Raw genomic sequence first — 20,673 nt, 5'->3', positions numbered from 1 at the left:
TATCTTAAGATATTTTAATAATTATATGGAACTGTTATAGAGTTATTTCGTGTGTACGAAATTGGAAAATATATTATTGGAAACCATTTGGTATTGGGTGACAATAAACGCTAATGTTTTATATAATATGTAGGTATATGCATAAATGTATTGTTCATATACCCACCATTTACCATTAGGGATTTTTTAAAAAAAAAAGAAGACTAAAATATTAAAGTTTTTTTTTTCTGCTTCATTCTTTTTTTTTATTGATTGCTGCTGTTATTTTGTGGTGCGTTCTTCTTTTTAATGTTTTTTTTTTTTGTTTTGTTTTCTGCTTAAACCCGTAAAAAGAAAATATATTATAACATTTTGAAAGACCAATTGACACCCACGATTTTAGTAGCCAAATATGTACACACGGTCCATTAAAATTGAACATACAAAGACTAACAAAAAGAAAAAAATTGTATAAAAAAGAAGAAATATAAGAATAAGTTTTTGTTAAAAAATAAACAAATATAAACTTTTTTGTTTTGTAGCATTCGGGGACGATTGCGGTATATTAAAAAAATTTAATAAATAACTAAAATTTTATACTTTACAAAATTAAATCATAGTCCAAAGATGCTTCAATTTGCTTTTAAGAGCTTCATACAACTATTTCATCAAACACACTGAATTCAATAAATGAAAATTATGAATTTAATAATCATCCCGAATGATCCCAGATTATCCAAAGCGAAATAGCTTAATAGGATGAAAAAAAAAAAATTTCGAAATTAGATATGGAAAAGTGTTAGATATAATACGCAAAAAACCTTTACGTCTGTGTTGATCTCGTTAAAAATCGTAAAACCGAACAAGTAAATTTATTTTAATTTGTTATTCTATTGTAATATTCTAATGCTGTTTTCTGTTGTATAGATTTTATGTAATTTTACCAATTTTACTACTTACTTGAAATGAACTTGCGCTTGTGAGTTCGTTGAACCAGTTGTTGACAAAATTTATCAATGATTATTGTTCGAGAATTAATCTTCTTCTCTTCTTCTAGAGCTTAAAACACTACTGGATGTTAGCGGTCATATGCCTGTTTTCATAATACGTTGATTTTCATTGCATCAAGTCACCAATTTTTGATATACCCGTCCAAGTCCTGATGTTGCATAACCATGATATCTGTTTTGTACCAATTCCTCTTTTTGCCTTCGATTTTTCCTTGAACTATGAGTTGTAGAAGTTTATATTTCTCATTGTCAGTAGCTGCCGGTTTAATGCAACTCTACGCAAAACCTCATTATTTGATACATGTTCAACCCAAGATATTTTGAGCATTTGAATGCTCCTTTTCTGTTAACATTATTAAATTTTAAGGCCCAGTATTTAATAGAAGAACAGACCATACATAACACTTCATAAATTGTAAATATAGGTTTAAATTCAAATCTCTGCAGCACAGACCTTTTGCATATTTTCTATTGCAACTTCATTTTTCATTCAACCAGAAACCCAGATATTTGAAATTAGATTCCATTGCTTGCAAATTAATCCTTCCATTGCTTGCAAATTAATAACAACCAAATAAATGTAGAAACTGAAAAAAAAAATTTCACAGGCAATAATGCAAAAAAAAACCCAAACTATTGTTGTTCAATCAGCACTTTTAAAAATTAAAATGGAACGTCCATGTGTACTGACACTCTTTATGTAATTCTATTTACTTACAATCACACTGATCGCGTGTAAAATTAATTTTTTTTTTTAATTTTTTAGTTACATTTTTAAAATTATCAATTCAATGTACACATGTACATTTGTATGTATAATGTGGTTGAATGCTATTCTCTAAGATTATCTGTTTTCCTTTTTTAGGAAAATCTTGCATGCAGTAAAGTCTAAAGCTTCCAAAAAGGAGTATTTGATTATGAAAAATTTTTAAAATAATTTTTTGAATAACCTTCCTATTATTAATTTTTTTTGAACAAAAGCAGTGAACATCTCACAAATTATTATAGGAATAATCATGGATAAACAAAAGTTTTTGGTATAATTGAATGAATAATCTAAATCTAAAAGCTTAAATGATGTAAAAAAAGAGTCGTTGTAAATTACTAAAAATTACAAATTGAACTTAAACCAAAAAGGGTTACTTAAATATTTATGAGATTATTTTTTATTTATTTTAAAATTTATTCAAGTATTCTAAAATAATAATAGTTTTGAAATTGTAAAAATATAAAAACAAATAATGCCCAAAAATTATCAAATAAATTCCCAAATAGAAAAAAAAATTAAGCAACTTACAAAGCCTGGATTTAATCTGATTGTATTTTATTAATAATTTTAATTAAATTTATTTTATTCTTTAACAAATTTATTGTTGAAATAAAAAAATTTTGCTTTCTATCTCTACAATATTAACAATTGTTCGTACCATGTGATAAAACTAAATTATTTCAAAGGAAACTTTGATACAAGTAAAAAATATTTTTAGTGTTAATTACACAATTTGGAATATTTCTAAATATTAATAACAAAATGGCCGTTCAAAATGGTATTATAGTAGAATTTAGCATCACCTCTTATTGTATAACAATATTTGTGTATATATTAGACGGTAAGCCATTGCTAGAGCACTAATATTTTGAGCATGTAAATGAAATCTGTTTTGTATATCTAGTAATATCTAAAATATCTAGTAAATAAATCTAGTAAATATAGTAAATCTTTCTTTTAGTATAGAGAGTTTTCAATTAATGAAATTCTATATTTAAAATAAATTTATTTACTCGATTCGATTATATAATTCGTGATATACATATACATATGTATTTGATTTCAAAGCTTGTTTTAAAACAAAATTTTTGATATTTCCAACTAGTTATCTAACTATTTTCGAACAAAAATTTATAAGCCCAAATGAAAAGCCCAAATTTTTGAAAATTTGAACTAAAAAAGATCAAATATTCGATTTCAAATTTTATATTGTATAACATTAAAAATTTTAAAATGTTTTTAAATAAAAAACTATAGATCTGAAATTTTAAGGCTACTCAAAAAATTCATACTATTTTTTACTTTCACTGAATTTCTTTCTTCTTTCACAATATAAAAGTTATAATATATAAAATTATAATATAAAAGTATAACATAAATTATAAGTATTAAAAATTTTTATAAAAATTACAATTTTTTTTTTGTGTAAACCTTCGTAATTAACTGAAAAATATCTAAAAATGTTCAATAGTGTAAAAACTACTTTTATAATTCAAAAAAAAATTAAATAAAAATTTTTATACTTTGTGTGGAGGCTTAATGTATACATATGTAGGCCGATCTTTTGCTTAAAGGTCGACTTTTAAATCAAATAATAGCTATATGTTGTATATAGTAAGTGTAAATTAAGTTATATTTTTTATACAATAAATATACGAAATCATAAATTGATCAAAATCAGCAGATTTTATTAGGTTATTTTATTGATTACATAAAATGTTCATTCAGAAAACGTCAAAAAATGAAAGTATGACTAAAAATCTTAACGTATCTTATATAAAACAAGTTTTTTGCATTTAAGGCAAATTCTAAAAGAATATTTAAATCGAAATCGGAATTGTAGTGAGTAAAAATTAAAAAGAATCAACTTTTTATTTTTATATGAAAAACAAGTATATATTTAAGATAAAATTTAATAAATGAGTAAGCTTGTTAAAGGTTCCTTCATTTTAAAATTGGAACCATAGAACAATGTCTTCATTCCCAATTGAAATGAATTGAAAAAATCTTAAAAAGTGATATAATTAAACAATTCGAATATTTTCTGTTGATTTCGGTTGTAGCGTTGATTAAGAATAAAATTGTTTTCAATCATTGATTGTGGCAGCGATTCTCAAAATTTTTCTCTCGTAGACCCCTTGTCGTATTTTTTAATTTTTGATACCCCCTACATTTAAATTGTTAACAGTAGTAAGGTACACCTATGATGTGAGAAAGTTAATTAAAAAACTTATTTAATTAAATTCGAATTTTTTCGTAGATCCCTAGCAGGCTTTCATGGACCCCTGTGGGTCTATATAGACCACTTTGGGAACCACCGCATTGTAGCCATTTAATTGTTTATAACACATTCATTAGGATCATAGAATGAAAAGCGCATATATTTGCAATATTTAAAAAAAAATCAAACCTATGATAAGGTTTTATTCCTCTCTATAATCTACTATACATGTTCCCATCATAAATATGTTACTAAACGCGGTTATTTTACTAAAAAAAAATAGTCTATTATAAAATCGTAGTATAATCACTTGTATATTACTAAAGGCATCAAAACCATTTTTTTTCAATACAAAAATCTTTGTAACAAAATCTTATGATTTCGGTTATTAATTGTAGCGTTAATTGAGAATAAAATTATTCTCAATCAATGATTGTAGCCATACTTTAATTGTTTGCACTTATATGTAGATATTTTCATATTAAATGTATTTTAAATCACTTTTAAAATTTTATTATAATATTTAGCAAAACAAAGAGGAGTAGTAAAAATTTTAGTTTGCTCCATAAATACGAGTACTAAAAATATGCGTAAATCAAACTTATATAAAATCTTTGTGTATAATTTTTAAATCAACCAACGCTTTCTTGTTACATTCAATATCAGGTTTACTCATAAAAGAGTTTTAGTTTAAAAAATCTACATCTTATTTATAATTATTTTTGTATACATAACTATATATTCATTGAAAATTGTAAATTAATATTATGAATGAATATGAAAACTCTTAAAAATCGAGAAAAAAGAAATAAATCACAAAAGTAATGTAACAAATATTGAAAATTTTTAAATTATTGTTAATTTTCGTTTGCATGTTTGGATTTTGATTTAAATTTTAATTTTTTTTAATTTAAAAATTTGCAATTCAAGCAGAATATTCAAATGTACATATGTATGTATGTATTTTTATAATTTATGAAATTTTTGGTTTTTATTAAAAAATCAAAATATTTAATGATTTTATTTATTTATTTTATAATAAAAAATTTGTATTAAAAAATTTAGGCAGAAAAGCCACTATTTTTCGCTAGTAGATGTCTTAATAATCAATATTTATTGAATGAGTTTCTCATTTGAGCCGCTAAGGGCATAAGTGGCCTACTTGCAAAATCGTGATTGAAATATTAAATATTTAATTTTTAAGAAATTTTTTTAAAAGCAAAAGCAAACTTATGTTAAAATAGAGTGAAAAAACGACTAAACTAACTATTTTGAAAATATAGAACAATTCTTTAGGCTACTACAGTTCTATTGAACATAATAACTTATTTTTGAAAAAATGTTGTATAGGCCACTAATTCGCTGAACGCTGCATATTGCAGTTTTCAATTAAACTATGCGTCATATTACGGAAGTTCAAAAACGCACAGAGGCGCATCAGTTCAGCATGCGCATCGCATTAGTTTCAAATTAAAATATTTTTCGATGCATCAAGTCAATAAAGTTCAGATTTTTTTTTGCATCAAACCTTCATCTGATGTCGCAAATTGAAGCAAACTACGCTTCAAGAAAAATGGTGATTTTTTCTAGCATCAGTTTAGGTCCTGTCAAAATTTTATCAAACTTTTGCATACGTACGTACGTATATAATTATTTGTCAGTTTGTAGCTTTTGTTTCTTTCCTTTGTGTTTATTTTTCTTTTTGTATTAGCTTAAAAAGTTTTATAATTATTGAAAAAAGATTAATTAAACAATATTTCTTTATAACTTATGGTTTATAAATTTTATTTATTAAGCCATGATAAATTATTGAAAAAAATTCTGTTTTTTTTAAATGTTTGTTTTGTTAAAAAATATTGAAAAAAATTTGCTTTTTTAAATATTTTATGTCCATTTTTATTCAAAATATTTATTTAGAATTTGAAAAACAAGATCTTTGCAGTCAAAATTGCAAAAAAAGTCAATCATATGTATCAGCACCAAAATGTGCATTAGGAAGGATTCATAGTGTTGCAGCGACGTGCTATCAGTGTCGCATCGATGCAAAAAATTTTACGTTTTTGAATTTCGCTAATATTGATTTAAATTGTAGCATGTAAATTACTTTTACGTCAAAATTTATTCTCTGACGTCAAACATTTATTTTAATTTAAAATAAAAATTAAATTTATGAAAAAATAAATTAATAAAAAAAAATAAATTATTTTATAAATTTAGGAGGTGAATAAGTACAAGCGGTAAAATTAAAAAATTTAATTCAAATTAAAGTTTTCATTAAGAAAATTGTGGAATTAATTTTATTCTAACTGCGGTAATTAATTAATTACTTTAATTATATCGAAATTAATTAAAACAATAATAAGGAAGGAAACGGTATAATTTATCCATTTTTTGTATAGACATACTTTTGATTAGCAACAATATTTTGGTTTAGAGGAAAAAAAAGTATATTTTTTAAAAAACTTACTTATAAGTCATTATAAAAAAAAGTTCATTTATAATACATTTTATTAAGCTATTGGAATGAGAAAAAAACAAAAAGTCGTTGCTTCCATTTTTGGAACAGTCAGGGCTTTTTTTTTTATTTTCGACTTTACTCACAAATAAGTAAAAAAATATACAAAAGAAAAAGCGCAAATTAAGAAGAATTTCGACGCCAACGTTAAAATTAATTTCTACGCTGTTTTCTAAATATTTATTTTTTTTTATTATGGAAACTTCAAAAGCTGGAATAAGTTTGAATTAAAAATTATTAAAATAAAACAGTAATTTTGTTATACATACATACATATATGAATACATTTTATATATATTGTTTGATATGTCGATATTATACGGTATGAGATAAATTATGATTAAAAAACTAAATACCAATTTTGAATGTATGGATTTTGTGTAGAACAATCATCATCTAAATTTTTAATTCCATTATATTAACCTTTTATATATATGTATGTATTACGTTTATGTATTACAATTTAAAAATCATTTCTTACTTAAAATTCAAACACATTTATTGATCATCATTTTATTTTTCGCCTCCTTCATTTTAAAAAATGGTCAAATTGTACTTTTATGGTATTTATGGTTATTAACAATTTTAAAGCGAAGATGATACATAATATTTAATTATAAATGTAAGTTTGTGTATAGCACAATTGCTCTTCTTTCTTGTGTTTTGTAACACAAAAAATGTCACGTATGAAATATAATGTAGTTTAAAAAAAATACATATTTTATTTTTTTAAGTGAGGCTTTCAATTTCAACTGTAAAATAACAAAGAAAATTAGTGATAAACTTTAATTTCAAGAGGATTCGTTCAGTGTTTATTTGAAAATTATAAAAATTTATAATGCAAAATCATCATGTGTAAACACATAAATATTAATTGTACAAAAAGACAGTCAAAAATGCTTTGTCTTGAAAGTTTTGTCCATTAAACCATTGATATGTGTTTAACTGTTATTCAACTTGAAGTAATGATGCCAAAAGGTTCGAACTCTTTCTTAATAATTAGCATACATGCTACATATAAAATACGAATGCTGATTTGAGGTAACAGGAAATGATTGCAGAATTGTAATATAGGGTTTGTATGCAGGTAATAAATGTGTATGAAATTTCGAACATAGAAATATTTGACGATTGTTTCACAATGGCTTCAAAAATGTTATTTGTATATTTAATGAAGATGAAATGAAATATTAGAATGCAATTAATAATAACTTTTTCGTTATAGTTTTAATTAATGAATTTGCCGCAGCTGCGAATTTTAGCAAATTCTTTCGAACTACATATAATATGTACATTCCTTAAAGTAAGAGATATTCCTAAACACACGCAGCATTCGACAAGCGTTATCAAAAAAATTGGTTCATGTACCCACTTATATAATTTATAAAAGTAATTCCGAAATTCACGTGGTCAGTCGCATTGGGTTCGAAATTTAAGAGAAAAAATAAAAATTTTGAACTAATTCTATAAGTAAAAAATTTTAGTAAAATATTTTCATAATTTTAGTCATTCTTTTTAAGTCAAACGTCGCCACAGAACAGAGAAAGTTACCGTCAAAAGATTTCCTTCAAATTTATTAAATATAAATGTGATTTTCAAAGATCAGACATATCCACATACATACAAATGTTACAAATCAAGTTTTTGATATCTAAAATTTACGAATATTTATGTTCAAATACTTGAAATTTCATTCTTTTCCGAATTTATTTTTTATGCTACCTTTGAGCTCTTAATAAAAAATTGAGCTCCTAATAAAAAATACTGTTCTCTATTTTTAATCCACTTTATTTTAATATAGTTCTATGGCAACACTATTTTGAAATTAATTGAATTTTAAAATGTCATTTTTAAAAAGCAGAGAGAATTTTTCTCTAAACTATACGTATAAATTTTGTAGCAAAATTTTTCTATCAAAAATTGAAGAAAAAAAATTAAAAATTAACTTATGTTGCATTGCAAGAGAATAAAATTTGTATCGAAATAAACACAAACAGCAACAGTATTGTTGCATAGAATAAATAAAATATATATATGTATACACATTATCACAAGATTTTTGTGAGTTTCACTATAAATTTACACACACACATACTAAATTTTTATGTTACATATTATTTGATTTTATTTGTCATGCTCTTGCTCATCATGTTTAAAAAAAATTCTTTATAATTTTCTCTGTGTATGTCATTTTTTGTTACATTGACATAATATCTATTAAACATATTATATTGTATTGTATTCAAATCAAAAAGTCATTTTAAATTCAATATATATGGCAAGACGGACGATGAGTTTAATATATATTTATTTCTTTCTAACCCATTATAATCAAAGCATACGTTTGTATTTACCTCATATATCTGTATGTATATTGACAATTGGACAAAACAGTAACAGAAACTAAAATAGCGATCGTGTAATTTTTATTTTTAAGGCTATATTGAAAATTATACACTCTCCATTAAAGAATATTGTACCTTTTTTTGCTGTGTGTATTTTTCAAAGTAGAAATTTTTTTTTTGGTTTGAAATTTTTTTAGTATGTTTCTAGCTGGCAGTCTATTCGTGAGTTGTCGCGTTTGTATATTATATATTTTTTTTTTGTAATATAGAGCGGCGAGAAATATTTTTTTAGTTAAATTACTGCATATCTAAATATAATTTTCAAATTAAAATTAAATAAATATTAAAATAAAAAAAAAAAGGAGAAATAATTATTAATTATTGTATATATGAATTTATTGAAAAGTATAAATTATTTTTGAAATAATTTTATAAAAGCTATACAATTATTTTAAATAAATTTTTTGTGAAAATTCTCTTTTAAACCCGTTTTTACTTTTTTTTCTCTACAAACATATACACATACATTCATATGTGTGTACCAATTTATTGTTTTTTTTTTGTATGCTTATGACGATTAGGTATTGCGTGTATATTTTGACATTCAAGTAAAAGATTCCAATAAGAATTAACCTCAAAAAAGGAAAAAAAATTAGAAATTGATCATATTGGATTGGAAATATCACCAAGTAGAATAAAAGAAAAAAAGCAACTGTAATTTTTTTTTTGTGGACTAGAAAACAAGTGAATGAATTGTGAAAATATGGTGTACACTTGAGATTTTTATAAAAGAGGGAAAAGTACTTCAAATTCAAAAATTTTTCTAAATACAATCGAAATTAGGAATTTTACATTAGTTTTTTTTTTTTTTGCTTTGAAATTTCTGAAAAAAAAATCTTTAAAATTATATTTTTTTATTTCTTGCAGTTCTTACAGATTTTTATTACATTTAGTAAACGATATTAGTTTTATTTTTTGAATTCTATTTCTAAATATCAAAAATATTTTATTTTGGAAGAAGAAAAATCAAAAATTATTAAAGAATTTTTTAAAAGTGATCAGTTAAGTGCAATAAAATTTTCATAAAAATATTTTCTTCCGTGTATTTTAATATATATTGTATATAATATTAAAAAAAAAAAAGAGTTTAATTGCAATATTTGAAAAAAGAAGAAAAAAAAATTGTAAATTTTTGGAAAATTATTAAAATATTTTGGACATAAAACATACCCACAACACACATAAAATATCAAAAATGAGTAATACTAGTGAAAATAATAATCAAAATACCCAAAGTATAGCAGATTATTTGGCTCAATTATTAAAGGACAGGAAGCAATTAGCAGCATTTCCAAATGTTTTTAATCATGTTGAAAGACTATTGGATGAAGGTTTGTAAAAATTCTATTTTAAGAATTGAAAATTTTTTAAATAAATTTCTCTTGAAAATATGGCATTAACTTAAAAAATGGAATTTTTATTCATAACTTCAATAATTTAAGATGTTCATATTATTAATTTTAAGTTTATATTAAAATTAAATGTATTATTTCTAATTAAGTAGATATTAATAAATTAAATAATTTATTTTGTGAAAATTTCTCCGAATAGCTCTCTACTTTTACTTTGTTTATATTTTTTTGAAACAAATTAAATTAAATTATTTGTCAAATACGAGAAAAAGAGAAAGATAATAAATGACAGTAAATTTTAGAAGTTTATTTCAGCAGTACTACAGCATCTTGAATGATTACAGATTTATTAAAATGGTGTTTACACAGGCTATTAAATGAGACTTAAAATTTTTTAGTTTTTGTGTATTTAAGATTAAAATGAAATATTTATTTTTTTTTTTTTCGAAAATTTCAAAGTATGCGTTTATTTAAATTAAATTTAAAACTGTTTATTTCCATCGTATTTATAGGGAGCATTCTAGTAACGTTCAAATTTTAAGTAGATATTTGAATAATTAAGAGAATAATTACTTTTAGAAACTTTAAAAATTGTAGAAATTTGGTTTTATTAAATGGGTATTTTAGTAAAATAAGTAAATTAAAAATGATTAAAAGAGCTAACATTAAAAATTTTTACTATTTGTAAAAATCGTATACTTGTACAATATAAAAATCATATGATGAGAGAAACATGGCTCTTTAAATCACAAAGTTTTTTTGATTTTATTACATTTTCTTTACGATCCAATCGCAAATTCGTACTGAGAAATCGGGAATTTTATGGAAAAATAAAGTTTTTGCAATAAGTATAGCTGCATATCTATAATTCAACATACATAGATAAATGTATGAAAAGCAAACCTATGGTATTTTTTGCAACTTTGAAATAAATATTTTAAATGAGAAAATTTTCATATTTTAAAGTCAATATAGGTACGAGGGTCACTATTTATATTTCCAATGATAAATGTTTGTTTTTTATTGCTAGACCCGAAATATAAATAGTGACCCTCGTACCTTTTATCTGATATTTGAAACATTTAATTAATTTTAAAACCTCTACAATTAAAATCTTAAAATTTAATTTTAAATAAAAAATGTTATTAAAATTTAATATGTAGGTATCTAGTTACAAAATAATATGTAAATTTTTATGACCATTAAAAATTTAAACATGTCTTACTTACTTTACCTTATAATATATCACCTACGCTTTTAAGAAATCATAAAATGAATAATTTTGAATTTATAATTTTAAAAAAAAAAAAAAAAACTGTATAAATATGTAGGTAGTTAGTCATAGATTGATTTTACAGTAAAAATACTATATTTAATGCTAACTACATTATTTATTAATTTTTGTGATTATTGATTAAATGCACATTTGTTTCTATAAATTAAACTGAAGTATTTGGTATTTACATAAATTTGAATAAAGTTTGCTAGGACATAAAGTAAAATTATGAATATGACTTTAAAATTTTAAACTTTCAAATTGTAAATGGACCCCGTTAATGTATTTGTGTAACTATGCCCAATTTCGTTTTTTGACAATTGGTTATAACATAACTACTTAATTTTTTCTATAAATTATTAAAAGACTTAAATCTGTAACTCAAGTTTTACAGTATATATATAAGCATCTGAGAATCTTATTTGTTTTCAGTTTGATGAGAATTTAAGAGAAATAATGTTACATAAAACGTTGTCATATAATAAATATGACAATTTTGAACTTTTTAGTTGATATCATCCATTAAGGGTATTTTCGATAATTTTACTTAATATTTACGTATCACTGAATTAACTAAATCGTTAGCCAAAGCCATAAGAAAATTGACAACTGAGGAAAATGTCCGAAGAATATATGTACTACATTAAAACTTCATAGCTGCGGTTTTTAAATACACAGTAAGACCATCATAAATCAGTAAAATGAAAAATCATATATGAAAAGTTTTTATTACAAATTTTAAAAGATATTATTAGTTTTCCTCAATCCCCGGTTAGAAATCAGATTTAGGAATAATCAGAAAAAGTAGGGGGTGTAAATATCGAAAATTATGAAGAGTTTTCTTTTGCGCACAAAGAAATATAAAATTTTATTGAATATACATTATTATGTATATGTATGTATATAATGTGAATAACTTTAGATATACGAGTACGTACATTTATTGTATTTTAAACAAAGTGTTCCTTTTTCTTCAATTAAAAGACGTTTTAGTTTTGTAGTTTTCTTGTTATTTTCAAGTGGTTTTAATGCAAATTATTTTGCGCATGCATAAAACTTTGTTATTTTTCCGATAACAATTGCACATGCAAGTCCTTATTCATATTATGATCTAAACATAAATACTGTATACATACATTATGTATGTGACTACTTGTACTATGCCTCCATATACATATATGATGCATTCAAATATTTCTTTAAGTAAATAAATACATATATGTGGATGTATACATTATGTGTATGCCGTACATGTGTGTGCACATGTGATTTAAATAATTGAGTTGAATAAAATTATAAATTTTATTTAATTTTGAAATTAAAAAATTTTCGTAATTTTTGTATTTAGATTTTTAATGAAAATTAAAAAAAAAAATGTATGTATGTATATTTTTGCATGATGATCGTTGATGGCGGTTGTTTTTCTTGTTGGTTTGTTCAAAAATGAAATTTTTATTATTCAGCTTTTTCTCTTTTTTGATTTTTTTTTTAATAATCATCTCAATTTCATTTATATTCAAAGCGCATGCGTTCACTGATATTCTGTGACTATTTGATGTCGTCGCGTCAAATTTAGTTCATATTTTTTTTTTTATTATGTTACTATTATTTTTATTGTTGTTATTATTATTCAGATTTTTATTATTATTATCATAATTATATTTATGAACATAAGTATGTATAATTTTTTTTTTCATTATTTTGGAATAGATAATGCAGAGCAAAAATAAAAAAAAACATGCATGCATACATGAAAAGTCATTCATACCGGTATTAATGCACATACACAATGAAACACAAGAATGAAATGAACACTAGATATATGTTGTTTTTATTTATACTCATTATTGTTAATTTATTAATTAAATTTATATTATAAGTTGTATGTAATTGTATTCAGTAAGTAAATACTTTATTTAAATAAATAATATAAAAATTTTGTATTTAAAATATATTTTATATTTTTCTAAAATGCAAATGTAGGCTGAAAAGACAAAGGAGATTTTAGTTACATTCATACACATACATATTATGTATATATGTATAATTAATATATATTATAACATATTTATAGGCATTTATTCGTTAATATTTAAGTAAGTTAGTGTGTAAGTATAGAAGTTATTTATTTCACTAAAATATTTAAATATTAAAACTTAAAAGTAAATGAAATTATTAAAAATATGAAATATTTTAGGAAAAAAATAATATCATCGTTTGTGTTCAATTATAGGAGATGCGTTTTCATAAAATACACGAATAACTTGTACTAATGTTACAAAATTACTTAATTCGATTTAAAGTGTACATATATATTGTAAATAATAATTTCATAAAATACAAAAAATTTTTATATTTCGAAATAAATGCATTACTGCAATTAAGAAATTTAGAAAAATATATAGGGAAAAAGAGAATTTCCGTATAATATGCTCTTGGTGTGGAATTGCAACTAACATTATAAATAATTTTGCTTATATTGCTATTCTTACTGCTATTCTCTCTTCAAGAGGGTGATATTAATGAGTAATGTCACGGTAATTGCACATTTATAAAATATTTTACACGTTGAACCCTTTTACAGTATTTTTTCTAATAACAAGCCAATAATCTGATAATTGATGAAAGTAATTTGACAAATAGTATATTTAGTATAAATATAAGCAATCCACTTAAAGAGTAATTTTCATCCGTCACAAAGAGAGTAATTTGCAAATTTGTGTTGTGGCATAACAATAGCGGTATATCGTAGAATTGTCGCTTGTCAATATTGGCGAAGAGAATGACATTTTTATGCGAATTTTATGATTTTATGATCTACTTTTAAGCGAATATCTGTCGAATGAAATTTCTTTATGACAAACTTGGCGCCAGGTGAATGAAATGATTTGCAATCTTAGTTTAAAATTTGGCTTCGGTTATCATAATAAATTCCTAAATTCTAATTATTTCATATACAACTACTTAATTTAATTTTTAAACTAAAAATTTTTAGAAAATCACTACATTTTTACGATATATTCAAAATATATATACTAATTTATTAACTATTAAGTATTGTATTATAAAAAAATTGTATTTATAAAATGTAGTACATATCTAAGAAAAATACTTAAATATACTTGAATATGTAAATTCAAATACGAGTAAAGAATATATTATTGAAAAATCATAGTTAATTTTATTTTATTTGGTATTTCTTTAAATATGGATTTATATTACATATTTATATTATTTAGATATTGACAGATAGATATTATACAGTCGGGCGACTTTTATAATCACTTTAAGAATTTCTGTGATTTTCGTTCCTGCTAATCTATTATTATTACAATCGCCTTTAATTGGACTCCAAATTATTATTATCGTATAAGTAAATGAATGTAAATTATGACAAATGTACCTAATGTCAAAATTATATTTAGGTTAATTTAATAAAATTATTTGAATTGTTTAAATGCCATTTACTTATTCTATATATTAAGAATTTATCAAGTTAATAATGATCAATTTCCTTTTTCTAATAAAAGAGTTTTTCTGTATTTTGTGCGATAGTTAATTCCAAATAGGTCTAACTGTATTTACTTTATATTCTTACCTAGATACAATAAAGCATTTACACTTTTTCTGTTTGCTTGTTTTTTTGCGGTTAACTTACTTTTATAGAATTTGATTTTCATAAATAATTTTTGATATTGAATTGCTTCGATTTCAATTATGTATATATATATATATACCCTCGTATACGTTTGTGTACATATAAACACAATGCATAATATACGTAAGTATACATACTTACATTACCATAATTTTTTTTTTTTAAATAAGTAAGTAAATGTTAAATATCTTTAACATATGTACACACTTATGCATATTATATTCACAATTTATAGAATTTAAGTATTGTAAGAAATATTTGAAATTAATTTATAAGTATAAAGTTATTTAATACAAAAGTAAACAGATAGTATTGAAATACTTTGATTTCGTTTAAAGTTCTAAATAATCTTTGGAAATTAAATATTTTTCTGATATATAAATCAGATTTTTTTTTTTGTTTAATATACTTAATTATGTACATATATGCGTGTATATAATTATTTAGAAATACAAGAATTACAAGAGCATTAATTAATTATGCATGTATACTTAATATACTTAAGTATTATAACATTTTGTATATGTACATACATATATAGTAGGTTTGCAAATTGAATTTAGTCTCACAAAATCTTAATTTTATTCAATTATAATTTTAATAAAAAGCTTAAACTTAATACTTAAGTGTATTTTCGAATAATAAATGATCTTCTTAAGTTTTAAGTATTTTTTTTTAAGAAATAAAATTATTCATAACAATTTATTTTTATAAACCTGTTCTATTAATTTATTATAAGAGAGAGAGATTGATCATGAAGATTTGAATTGGAATAAAAAAAAATTATTTTTTTTTTTTATAGTAATAGAGCAAAAAAAATCTGATCTAATTTTTTTTTTTTGCAAATTAAATATTTAAGTACTTACTTTTTTACTTAATTTTTTTGATATTATTAAAAATTATAGTTGAAATTTTAATTTTAATTATAGTTAAAATTATGGGCGCTCAAAAGCCAAGGTGTTTAACACACAAACTGTTGATTTCGAAATAATTGTAGAAAATTTTTAGGAAACAATTATTTTTATTCAATTAAATATAAGGGCACAACCCTGGCTTTTTTATTGATAAAAACAATGTTACACAAAAAACAAACAGACATAAGTTTCGCCTTTTTCTCTTCAAAATTCGAAAAGCAAAAGCTATTCTTTCCAGAAATAATAGGTAAGTGAAAAAAGAAAATTTTGAAAAAAATTACAGATTTATTTGAGATTAGTGGAAAGTGTTGTAAATGTTACCAATCCGTGAGTTGCAAAAGTACTCTGAATCTCATTTTCCCTCTAGAATTTGTAAAAAATTCTTAATTATTCAACTTATACAATTCTATCCAATTCGAATTTTCCTTAGCACATAAAATTGATTCCATAATTAAAAGATAATTTTTTTTGGAAATTTTAAAATTACCTTTAATGGTGTAAGACCACTTCGTTTTTTGAGAGCTTCAATTGCATCTTAGTTTTATAATTGAATTCATTCAAAAAAAAGAAAGAGTTTAAAAATTTTGAACTAACTACTTAAAAGTCATGTACAAATAATTAAGTAATTTTAAGTTCAAAATTATTTTTGCAATAAATTAAGAAACTGACTTACATATACTAAGGTATTTATCCATGATAATCACCATTATCACTATTATCCATGATATTCACAATAGTCATTTTTATACTATATTGTAAGTATAGTTAGTACGATATTAAAATATTAAAAATACTTATATAACATTTAAAATGGGTGTATAAAATAAAATTAAATAAAATAATTAAATGCATATACACATACATATACGATTATAATTTTTAAAAAGTAAGATATTGCATCAATTTTACTTACGGATGCTTACTAACACGTTATAGGTGTACTATTTATAGAAAATTTTAAAAATTTTAAAATTTTATGCTCTGTTAAATGTACATAATGTGTATATACTAGATCATTCATAATAATCATTATTATCAAGATCATTTATCAACGTTGTCATCAAAAGAATATTTAAAACAAACAAATAAACATTAAATTTAACATATTTTTTTTTTATTTCTTTCTTTTGTTTGAATTTCTTCACATTTTTACTAACTTACTTACATATGTATTTTTTCGTTTTTTTCTTATTTTTCAAACCTATTTCCACAAAACAGTTAAGAAATTTAATACAATCAAATATTAAAGTGATATACTATACCACAATGCTTAAGTATTATTACTTATATGGTTTATTATAAATGGTAAAATTATAAGATGGCTCAATTCTATAGTTACTTTTTTTTTGTACTATATCTAAAGTGTGCTAACTTATAATACATTTATTTATTTGTTATACACAGTTATCCTGAGATAAATGTGACGTCTGATGTTTTAAGATTTTAAAGCAATTAAACAGGAAACATACGAGTAATTGTGAAAATCCCGCTTTACGGTTAACGCAATGAAATGAGAAAATTTAGAATATTTGAATGTTTTCTAAATTGTATTTATCACTGAGATCGGAAATGCAAAATTAAGCTTATAAATGCCAATAATTACTGAATTTTGTCATCTGCTGTCATATTTTGTTATTGAATGAAAAATATTTTTAATACAATTGCAATCGTTCACAATTTACTTAAATTTATAGAGACATCCTAAAATTAAAGAATACGAATTCATAATTCAAAAATATTTTTTTTAAATTTATTAATTAACTGTAAATATTCACATGTATTTTTGGTTCAGAGTACATTAAAAAATATTGACACAATAAATAGTTCAAATGCGTCCCGCAAATAACTGGGACTCATTTAAATTAAAAATTTTAAATATTCTTTACATACGAAAAAAAATTTGACTCAACTTTTTATAACATTAAAATGAGAAAAGAATTTAAGGCATATGAGGCATTTATATCCGGAGATGACTGTAATTAGATATGTACATACAATGCATATAGAAAAATGTAATAAATATGTTGATCTTAACTTAAGTATAAAATGTATTAAAGTGTATTTTATTAAATAAGAGTTCAGATCTAAGCAATCTATAGTCAGTGGATCATTATGTGATCATTTAAGTATAGAAAATACATACATAATTTAATTTTTATGAAATAAGGTTTGTTCAATAGTTAATTTACCTAACATTATCAATTCAACAAGTTTGCCTGTAACCCAAAATGTCATTTGCAATTCTAATGTTAACAGTTTCATGTTTTACTTACATTTGCAAACAATTATTGTTATAAAAATTTTTCAATAATATTATTGTTAAAGGTTTCATCTAGTCTCTATTTATAATCTGATGTAACTGCCAACTTATACATTTTTTGTCAAGTGCTATACTGACTTCATTTTAAGAGTTGCAAAGCCATAGTTCTAAATCAGATTTTCGATTACAAATTCTATGCAATATATGAGTTTGTTTCTAATATCAAACTATTAATATAATTTAACTTTTCCAATAATTAGATTATGACATGGTTGCCGAAGCCTGATGAATATAGGGAAATGAATAATAGTATTGAAATAAATATATTACCGTATTTACTTACTTCTATTTAATATATTATTAAAATTATGTTTATATATGTATGCTCGTTTATGTATATACGTCTATTATATTTAAGTGTACATATATGAAACCATTTTGGAATTGGTAAACTATACCAACCGCGACATGTGGAGAAATTGTACACTTTTTTTTTTGTTTTTATTCTTATCATTTGAAAATTTTATTTTTTTACCTTTTAAATAATAAAAAAGTATATTAGAACATACTTAACTAGTAAATATGTAATAATTTAGTAACTAAGTTAATAATATTGTTATATTTATTAACTGTTCGCAATTTAGTGGCAATTTAATTTTAATTTTTTAATTAAATATCTAGATGTATTGATATGCCATATTATCTAACATAAAATTTGTTAGAAAAAATGACTTGTAATACTTTAAGTGCCTACTTACATTAAGTTTTAAAATAATTTTTAAAAATTACGCTTTATATATGCAAAGTATATTCCAAGATAAGTATAATTAGAATGTATAAGTAGTAATTAATATTCAAAAATGAGAAAAGAATAGATGAAGTAAACAATAGATTTTAATAATCTTTCTTTATAGATCATTGAATATTAAAATCGAGAATTCTTTGTAAAGGTATAAAAAATATACGATATTATGATAGAAAATTCACGTTTTTAATTTTAACATTAAAACTATAAGTATTGAAGATTTTAAATTTTTGTATTACAGTTGACGCCTTTCAAGTTAATTTCTTTTTCCTTATTTTTAATTGCAGCTTAAAGAAAATTGAAAATTAAATGGTTTTGATATGCAATATGTAATTCTTAGATTTCTTACATTAAAAGCCTTATATTGTATATTTTATTACATAAAATAATTGTTATTAATTTTGAATTCAACACGCTATCTCGTGCACAATCCTGGCGGGGGCCCTAAAACAATTATGTGCCAATAGTGCGTAATTCATGTAAAAATTGTGTGATTGACTGCAACTAATTGTAATCATATGTTGTTTTTTACAAAATTATTGCAATAGCCAATATAAGTATTTTATAAAGTAGATACATAGATGCACTTCATATTCTCCAAAAATGATTTAAATATTAAAATCGCTGTTTTAATTAAGTTGTTAGAGTACTTATTATAAGTATTCAAACATGTGCTCAAATACTTTTTACAATATTATAAAAATTAACCAAGAAAAAACTTAGAATTTAATTTTTCTCTGTAGCTTAATTATTTAATTTCTATACATTTCCTATTTCTGACTCATCGTCAACAAATACAATAATAAAATCTCAATAAAACGACAAAATTGTGATATAACTACATACATACATACATATATATTTAACCATAAATATATATATATATATTTAAAAATATACACGTAGAGACTACCTATAAAAATAAAATTCTAATTTTTTAATGAGAAATAAAAAAGAAATGCTTTCTTTTTTTTGATTTTTTTTTGCTTTTTTTTTCTAATTCTATTCAATTATATTTTGTGTTTCCTCTTTTTAAGATGGAAGTAATAATTTATTAGGTGAGATGATTCTATATAGTAGAAACTTTACGCAAACGTAAGTTATCAGAAATGTGCTCGTGATTCAAGTATTTTTATAAAATTTTCAGTTTAATCAATTCATTGTGCTTTTAGTGTTATATTTTTAGAATATAATACATATTGTAATATCGATGGACACTCATCAATTTCTTACATGATTATTCTGGTTACTTAAGTAATTTCTCTTCTTTCATAAAACTTTCATACTTAATGTATTTTTCTCCTTTATAATTTTTCATATTTTATTTTTCCGGACGATAATTTCCGTGACATTTTTCAGAACACATTTTTAGTTTACACTTACTATATGTATGTATGTCACTTTCAAACTAATTTGTATGCTTGTCAATCGTCACTCCAGATGACGATATTCAAAATTAACTTGGTTAAACCAAATTCTTAGTACTCAATCCTGATTTGTTATTTGCTT

At 22.7% G+C, this 20,673-nt stretch overlaps 1 protein-coding gene across 9 annotated transcripts in view; it reads left to right on the top strand.

The window, feature by feature from the left end:
- Positions 1 to 9,046: 9,046 nt before the first annotated feature.
- Positions 9,047 to 20,673, top strand: part of LOC129614262 (protein held out wings) — a 129,400-nt gene continuing 117,773 nt past the window's right edge. For 5 of the 9 annotated variants that reach the window (XM_055528782.1, XM_055528777.1, XM_055528784.1 and 2 more), the window contains exon 1: positions 9,054 to 10,230. In XM_055528782.1, coding sequence (XP_055384757.1) covers positions 10,095 to 10,230 — 136 coding nt within the window. In that variant the 5' untranslated portion in view covers positions 9,054 to 10,094. Of the gene's footprint in view, positions 10,231 to 20,673 lie in introns of all 9 variants that reach the window. The other 4 variants (XM_055528780.1, XM_055528779.1, XM_055528778.1 and 1 more) reach the window with 4 other exon arrangements.

Source organism: Condylostylus longicornis, unplaced genomic scaffold (genome assembly GCF_029603195.1).
Source record: "Condylostylus longicornis isolate FDR11 unplaced genomic scaffold, ASM2960319v2 ptg000107l, whole genome shotgun sequence".
Lineage (NCBI taxonomy): Eukaryota > Metazoa > Arthropoda > Insecta > Diptera > Dolichopodidae > Condylostylus > Condylostylus longicornis.
This window is presented reverse-complemented; position numbering and strand designations above follow the sequence as displayed.